This window comes from Drosophila kikkawai, unplaced genomic scaffold (genome assembly GCF_030179895.1).
Source record: "Drosophila kikkawai strain 14028-0561.14 unplaced genomic scaffold, DkikHiC1v2 scaffold_188, whole genome shotgun sequence".
In the NCBI taxonomy this organism is placed as follows: domain Eukaryota; kingdom Metazoa; phylum Arthropoda; class Insecta; order Diptera; family Drosophilidae; genus Drosophila; species Drosophila kikkawai.
Genome location: NW_027222524.1, coordinates 57,728 through 66,757, shown reverse-complemented (window position 1 = coordinate 66,757; position 9,030 = coordinate 57,728). Strand labels below are relative to the sequence as shown.

General features: G+C 40.7%; 1 protein-coding gene and 1 pseudogene across 1 annotated transcript; both read right to left on the bottom strand.

Moving 5' to 3' along the window:
• Positions 1 to 78: 78 nt before the first annotated feature.
• LOC138929417 (uncharacterized) lies at positions 79 to 1,017 on the bottom strand (the record flags this gene model as incomplete). The annotated part of the gene is made up of 1 exon (XM_070288851.1): positions 79 to 1,017. A coding segment is annotated over exon 1 (939 nt), but the record flags the coding sequence as incomplete, so codon positions are not given.
• Positions 1,018 to 1,104: 87 nt separating this feature from the next.
• Positions 1,105 to 2,530, bottom strand: LOC138929416 (uncharacterized; annotated as a pseudogene).
• Between the last annotated feature and the right edge of the window lie 6,500 nt (positions 2,531 to 9,030).

The following is a 9,030-nucleotide window of genomic DNA, read 5'->3' as shown; positions in this document are numbered from 1 at the left end:
AACTTCAAGAATGAATCCCTTTCGGCCTCTGGGATTTGCTGCAGCAAAGCAGGATCGTTTGAGCACCATTTTCTCAACTTGAAAATTGCCCCTTTCGAGAAGTCCAGTGGTCTGCCGCATGATCTCCAAGACGTCTTGTGTCGAGTTGCCTCCTGTGATGAGATCATCCACGTAGAAGTCTCGCAAAAGTATTTTGGCGCCAAGGGGAAACGATGCCTTCTCATCTTCTGCCAACTGATGCATGGCTCGAACTGACAGAAACGAGGCAGGTTTAGTTCCATAGGTGACAGTGTCCAGCCTATAAACACGAATTTCCTCTTGCCGTGAATCACGCCACAAAATGCACTGCAAGTAACTATCCGGCTCAGCAATCCGAGCNCATCTATACATTTTGCAAATATCGCCGGTTAGGGCGACAGGAAATGTGCGAAACTGCAACAATGTGTTGAACAATCTCGGCTGCAAGGTGGGCCCTGCCATGAGCAACTCATTCAATGAGTATCCAGACGATGATTTGGCAGACCCATCAAAGACAACACGCAGCTTCGTAGTTGTGCTATCCTCTTTAATGACGCAGTGATGCGGCAAATAAAACTTGCATAAATTCCGTGAGTCTAAATCCACAAGAGACATATGATTCAGATCGAGGTACTCACGAATAAATGCCGAGTACTGAGCTTTGAGATGAGGATGACGATCCAGTTTGTTCTCCAGGTTAACGAAACGACGATAAGCTTGTTGATATGAATCTCCCAGGATTTCAACACTATGCTTGGTTGGCAGGCGAACCGAGTATTCTCCTGACGGCAGCCGAGTAAAGTTGGCGTTGAAATGAGCTTCACAATCGAGTTCCTCTTTGGTACGTTGAGATCCAGACTCTCCAACGTTTTCAACTTCCCAAAACTTCCGCACAACGCTCTCCAGACGAGCGTCATCTCCGACTAACGTCCCTGCAGTAGCTTGGACCGCCAAGGCCGCTGACTGGCGTGGCGCTGATCCTCCGCCAGTGAAACCCATCCCAATCGAGTTTTTTGCAACAACGGGAGCCCATCAGACAACTTAATTTGGCCAACGCATAGCAGCTCAAAGAATAGACTTGCTCAATTAATAATAGTCAATTCTTTGTGATCTGAAGAACTGTGGATCGGCCAGGCGAATGTTGGAAGGTATGTTCCAGTCCTCTGGGCTGACGGTGAAGCTAGGCTGGTCGTCCGTGATGGCAGGCGCAACCAAAGCCGAGATACTGGAGACGAAATCTGAAGCTTGAGACTTTAGAGTAATATTTACCGAAAAACCATCCGAGCAAAATTTAGAGTCTCCAAGTCCAGATACAGTGGCCGTGGATTTGACTTTCGGCAACTGAAGCGAGTGTGCGAGGCGAGAAGTAATGATATGCAACTGAGATCCCGAGTCGAGCAAGGCGCGGCAAGGAACCCACGAACCAGAGCGATTTTGCACACTGATGACTGCAGTGGCAAGCAAAAACCCAATCCGTATCAAGATTCTGAGCGACTAAAGCAGCGGATTGCGATGACGACGAAGCGAGTGAGAAGTTTGACGATACATTTGGAACAGCATTTGACGACGATGGCACGTTAGGTGGAGCAGGTTGTGGGGGCGCTGTTACAGGCGCGGCGCGGAAAGTGTAGAAGGCTATGATGCTTAGATCCACATGCTCGACAGGAGCCCGAACTACAATTCCTCAATTGATGTCCAGATTTGAGGCAGTTTAGGCATAAGGCTAGCCGTTTAGCTTCACGCAGACGAGCTTGAGGAGAAAGGCTGGAGAATTGAGCGCAATTATAAATGCCATGATTTGCACCCTGGCACATAACGCACAATCTGTCGAGGCTGTGATGCTAGTGGCGACAACGAACTTCTCCCATGACTGCTGAACCTCCTGGGCCTTGAAGCTTGCGAATTGCCACCATTGGATAAAGCAGCATGCTCCACATTCTCCAGTTTCTGGCATCGCTTCTCCAGAAATTTAGTAAATTCTGCGCAGGTGGGTATTTTGTCCAGAGAGGCAGACTCTTCCCATTTAGCCTGGGTAGTCGGGTCAACTTTTTGCAGCAGCGTATGAACAAGAATGCAACCAGCGATCTCCTCCAAGGTTCCCAAACTCTGAAGCGCTCGAAGATTGGCATTGAGCTTATCGGAGAGCTCACGCAGCTTCACAGCTGATGCACTTTCACCTTTGACAAACCAAAAATATCTGTTATGTGAGCCTGAAAAATAAGGCGTTTATTATTGAAGCGATTGTCAAGTAATTCCAGCGCTACCCCCTAGTTAGAACCAGTGATCTCCAGCGAACGAACGGCATCTAAAGCTGGACCTTTCAGGCATGATTTCAGGTGCTGCAGCTTCTCAATGGAGCCAGATCACTATTCCTATCAATAATTGTCAGGAACATTGGAATAAAATCGGCATACTCAGTGTAGCCGCCGCTGAAGGTTGGCAACTTAAGCTCAGGAAGGCACGATCTTCTTGGAGCAGGCGCAGCGGCCTCCATGGCCACCTCTGGATGCATGGTTGAACACGGAACTCCTTAGAATTTGCGCCTTCCCAGCTCTTGCAGCACCGCCGATCTCATGGAGAACACCAAATCCTCAAAGTCGTCCGCGCTTGGCTGCCAATTTCCCCATAATCGAGTTCCTCCAACGAATCATGAGCAATGAGAAAGAGGCTTCGGTTTTATTTATAAGCTCAAGTTTCAGGGTGAGCTCCTCCTCAGGAACGGCCTTAACCCTATCGGCAGTAAGGCAGAAGCAATTTTTTGAGCATGGGGCAGCTATCGCGTTTGCCCTACGCTTAAAGAGCGTAACTCGATTGGGCGGCGAAAACTGAGGAGTTTCTGGGGTCGACATTTTATTTTATTAGCTCACAATATAAACTGCAGCCAACAGTTTGACATGCACTGCAGATTTTTCTTTGTACCGCAATGATGCCCGCACACAAGCGAAAGTATTTTGTCAGAGTTACTGCACAAAATAGGCGGGAAGCGAATTCGAATAGCTGTTACCGACGGCAAAATGAACAGCAAGCAGGGAGAACGAGAGCAAAGAGTACACGCAAAAGTACCGGTGCATATATGTGTATGTATGTATGTACGTTTGCCTAGCGCGGCGCGGCAAAGTACAGCCACAAGCAATGCACTAAACGAAATTGTTTACGCGCTTGGCACAATTATTAAACCGAAATGTTTAATGTTTTTACTAGCCAAGATCACGTCGGGGTCACCAAATGTTGAGCTATTGAGCTTTTTCAATAGCTGTCGAATTGTCCAATTTCCTTTTGACCCAAAAAATACGCACTTGTTTAAAACGTTATAAATTAAATGCAATATTTATTAAGCCACGAAGTTTTCTATCAATTATCAGCGCAGGCCAGCCGAATTGCCGCTGCGGATATTTATGACCCGAAATGGTCCGAAACTGGTTATAGGCAAATATTTAAGCTGATCGTTTTCAGGCGTAGGTGAAGACAAACGAAGACGAACTGGTGAAAAGAATTTCTGCTGCAGTTAGCGGACGGCCAAGGGCAGCTATGCAAATAGAGCGAGAGGGTGATAAAGTTTATGTTAGGCAGAAGGCAGGAGGAGAGGTAAAGCTTTGCTACGCAGAGCAAATTTATTGTTGTTGTTTAGCCGCTGGGTCATCAGGTGCGGGCTGCATAACCAGACAAACTCTATTTCATTATTTTTACTTAATAATGAAATAGAATCAATTTTTAATCAAAATTCATATTTTTTTAGAAAATTCTTTATCTTTAAAAATTATATAATTTCCAACAAATTTTATTACTATTTTATTAATAAATTATTTTATTAATTACATTAATTGTGTTGTAAAAATTACTAAATTATTTAAAGGACCTATTCGTATAATATCTTAATAATTAATGAATAAACCTTTACGAACTTCACACCCATTATTCAAAATGCTAACAATGCATTAGTTGATTTACCAGCTCCAATTAATATTTCAAGATGATGAAATTTTGAATCATTATTAGGATTGTGTTTAATTATTCAAATTTTAACTGGATTATTTTTAGCAATACATTATACTGCTGATGTAAATTTAGCTTTCTACAGAGTTAATCATATTTGCCGTGATGTAAATTATGGATGATTATTACGAACTTTACATGCTAACGGAGCATCATTCTTTTTTATTTGTATTTATTTACATGTAGGACGAGGAACTTATTATGGTTCTTATTTATTTACACCTACATGATTAATTGGAGTTATTATTTTATTTTTAGTAATAGGAACAGCTTTTATAGGATATGTATTACCTTGGGGACAAATATCATTTTGAGGAGCAAAAGTAATTACTAATTTATTATCTGCTATTCCTTATTTAGGAATAGATTTAGTTCAATGATTATGAGGAGGATTTGCAGTAGATAATGCTACATTACCTCGATTTTTTACTTTTCATTTTATTTTACCTTTTATTGTTCTTGCAATAACAATAATTCATTTATTATTCCTTCATCAAACAGTGTCAAATAATCCAATTGGATTAAATTCTAATATTGATAAAATTCCATTTCACCCTTATTTTACATTTAAGGATATTGATGGGTTTATTGTAATAATTTTTATTTTAATTTCATTAGTATTAATTAGACCAAATTTATTAGGAGATCCAGATAATTTTATTCCAGCTAATCCTTTAGTTACACCTGCTCATATTCAACCCGAATGATATTTTTTATTTGCTTATGCAATTTTTCGATCTATTCCTAATAAATTAGAAGGAGTGATTGCATTAGTTTTATCTATTGCAATTTTAATAATTTTACCATTTTATAATTTAAGAAAATTCGAGGAATTCAATTTTATCCTATTAATCAAATTTATTTTGAATAATAGTAGTAACAGTAATTTTATTAACTTGAATTGGAGCTCGATCTGTAGAAGAACCTTATGTATTAATTGGACAAATTTTAACAGTTGTATATTTTTTATATTATTTAATTAATCCTTTAGTAAATAAATGATGAGATAATTTATTAAATTAATTAGTTAATGAGCTTGAACAAGCATATGTTTTGAAAACATAAGATAGAATTTAATTTTCTATTAACTTTACTAAAAAAAATTCATTATAATAAAGAAAATATTAAAATTTTAAAACCAATAAAAAACCCTGCCTAGAATTGATTTAGAATCCAAAGCTTTTCAATCCGATGAGTATTCTACACTCAAAGAAAAGTTTAAGGTTGCGAATTTACCAGACTTTCAAGTAATCGACAACTATCTATACCATCGGACTTGTTTTCCCTCTTTAGAAAACCAAGATGAGGATTGGAAATTATTCGTNCCATTAGAGCTTAGGGATGAAGTGATTCGTTCCAATCATGACCAACCATCGTCTGCTCATTGCGGAGTCGCTAAGTGCTTAGAAAGAATACGACGTAGCTTCTACTGGCCACGAATGGCTACAGACGTGCGGGAATATATAGCTCGATGTGAATTATGTCGAACTTCTAAACATCCGACAGTTGGCCTCAAACCGCCAATGGGAAGCAAGCGACTAGCGAAAGACCATTCCAGCGTCTTTATGTCGATTTCATAGGACCCTTTCCACGAACCAAGAAAGGCAACATCGGTATCTTTATTATACTAGACCATTTTTCAAAGTTTACGTTTTTAAAACCAGTGCGAAAGTTTACTTCCAATGTTATCATTGAGTACTTGAGAGAAGAAATTTTCCCTTGCTATGGCGTTCCGGAAACCATTGTTAGCGACAATGGAAAACAATTTAAGAGCCACGACTTTGAAGAATTTATTTTCTAAACACGGAGTTAAACATTTGTGTACAGGTGCCTATGCTCCCCAATCAAATGCTGCCGAAAGAGTTTAACCGCTCCATTAATGCTGCTCTTCGATCATATGTGCGGAAAGATCAGCGGGAATGGGATACTTATCTTAGTGCTATCAATTGTGCCCTTCGGAACTCTATACACCAGTCCGTTGGAGCCGTTCCTTATTTGATTACACACGGCGAAGACTATAAGCTGCTTAAAATCTTGAATTACTAACAGAAAGCAGTGCCAGAATAACTCGTGAAGATGAATTTTCAAGAATTAGGTCAGATATATGCAAGAATTTGGAGAAAGCATATACTAAAATCAACGAGCGTATGACTTAAGAAAAACAACCGCGCTTCTTTGAAATAGGTGATGAAGTTATTAAAGGAATTTTCAACTTAGTAATATGGCTTCACTTTAACGCTAAGCTAGCACCCGTAGGAATAAAAGCTAGAATTAGACAAAAATTAGGTACAAATATATATAAGTTAGAGGATTTAAATGGAAAAGAATTAGGAAACTTTCATGTAAAAGATATTTGGCAAGCCTAACCATTGTCACCCTTTTTCAGCTTTTATCTATACTGTGGAAGTAAAGATCAAACCTGTGCTGTGGGGTGAAAGGTATTTTATGTTAACATATTTATTAGTTCCATATTGTTCATTCGCGGTCCGTATCAACAAAAGTGGACGCGACTGTAAACTGCAAGTAAAAGCTCATTATCTAGAACTTAGCTTAGATAAAGCTCATTATATGCAATATATATCGATGCTCATAGATAGCAGCTGATCGATGCATCTAGCTGACAACTCTAATTAGCTGTCATCTAGCTGTCATGCACTTGTCAAGCACCTGTCAAATCGAGCTTAATTTTTCGACCCTCGTTTCCGTTTTGGCCCTTCTCTCATTCTCTTGAGATCTGTGCCCAGCGAAACATCGTGATTACTATATCACAGAAAAATATATATATTCACGTGCAGGAAAATTTATATAAACCTCGCCGAACTATTAATTGTGCTTCGCCACACAAGGCATTGATATTTAAATTAAAGGAGAACTTCTTGAAACCAATATTCTTGTGTTTTTGTGTTCCGAAATACTTCGGGTAAGCATTTTGTGAAAAAGTGAGGTTCAAATAGAAAATAAACTTTAGTTTTCTAGGCGGATTATCTGAGCCATCCCGCTCCCGATCGGGCAGCGCAACCTTTGTTTATTGAGAGCCAGTAAAACCCCCATTAAGTGGCGGCGGCAGCGATCAACGTTTTCCGCTCCGTTCCGCCTTCTGGCCTGCCACGGCCGCTGGCCCCCCTACGCCCATTTACATATATATTTGGAGGCTAAAGGAGACATTAAGACACCAAGAAGGAGGTCGTTCTTTTTTTGTGGATCTACCCCTCAGCTTTCCACCAGCTATATCGGCGGGCCCCCAAGAAGGGCGCTACGCCATCTATTTTTGTGCACTTAATCAACCGCAGGATCATTTGTATCGCCTGCGTCACATTATTTTGTTAATTTTAGTTTAAAGAGTTTTTAGTTTTAAAGAGAATTTGTACTTATATCTGAATTTGTTTTCATGTGCTGCTGACGAGTTTGGTTTTTCATATATGACTTTAATTCCACATTTATCAGCAAAGGTCACCGTGAGGTCAACGGGCCCGTCGACATCGAGGGACTGGGTCGTAAGTACGGCATAGCCGACATATACAAAATTTATGAGAAACCAAGACCAGCACACAGGTTCTTCAGATCGCTCTGAATAGCGATTTTTTTTTGTTCTTTCTTTGTTAAATATTAGGATCTAAGTATGAAAACGACTCTTTTTGAATTTTTATATACCATTATAGAATTAATTGCACATTATATTTTTAGTATAAACTTTATGAAATTATAACGAAATTGAAATCATGAATTATTAGAGTTTTTATTTAGGCACCTTAAGGGTCAACGCCTCAGAGGAATTCAATTCGCTAGGAGATAAATAACACCTCAATTCTCTCACAAAAACAGTTCAAGTCGTAATTCCAAGTTTTCGGGTTTCTTATTTCCTCCCGATACTCTGTCTACATTTAATATATAATAGATATCGCATTCGACCCTCATCGAGTGCAGACGTGCTTACGGACGACCGCTACGCGGGGTTTATTCTCGAAGTGTTTTTTCACGGTGAAAAAGTAAATTCGGAACTCTAAAATACGTACTGTCAGCTAGGCCAAGCCCTACAGTGCGTATGACATACGGACACTAGTGCGTGAGACGTGTTTTTGAGCTGCAAAGTTCATTTATATGGTGCCACGCGTAACAAGCTCAAAACAATGAGCGGCGATCAAAAGAATGAGCGTAGAACCTCAGTAAACCAAAGAAACGGCTGTTTCACTTATTTCTCAACTCGCGATATCGAAGCAGCGTCAAAAAACGTCTACAAGCCCAACCCGGCTCTACTGACCGCCGACGGCACGAGAGCGCGCTCTTGCTCACCGCCCTACTCATTCCAGCTCCTACATCTTGGAGCCCCAATGCCAAACCCCACCACCACCGGCTTCGATGGAAGACGCACCAACAACAAGCAGAGCTGCAATTTCTGCAAACGTAGCAAAAGCAACAGCAACAACTAAACCAACGAACAATATTGCGAAATCGGTGCCAACGGCCGCATCGCCAAATTCAATGGTAACAAAAACCGTGAACTCCGAAAAGCAACAAGCGGTTCCGGCCAAACAGACTGGCATGGATCGCTACATCCAAATTAAGCGCAAGCTTAGCCCACATAACACGGTTGGTAACAAGCCTAAGATCAACCGTGTCACCAAAAGCTACGACCCAAACAACACCAACAAATTTTCTCCGCTAGCAGCTGATGAGAATAACCAAGCAGAGCCGGAGCAGGAGACCCAAAAACAACCAAAGCCCCCCACCATTTATATTAGGGAGAAAAACTCAAAACGCCCTAGTCAACAAAATTGTTGCGCTGGTCGGGGACGGTAACTTTCATATTGGTCCGCTTATTAAAGGGAACATTTGCGAAACAAAAATCCAAACCAAAACAGAAGAACACTTTCGAGCTGTGTCAAAATACCTGGAAGATTCAAAAAGAATTTTTACACCTACCAACTGAAAAGCAGCAAAGGACTGCAAGTCGTGTTAAAAGGAATTGAACCAGACGTCGCCCCCCTCTGAGATAGTGGAAGCCCTGAAAGGCAAGGGTTT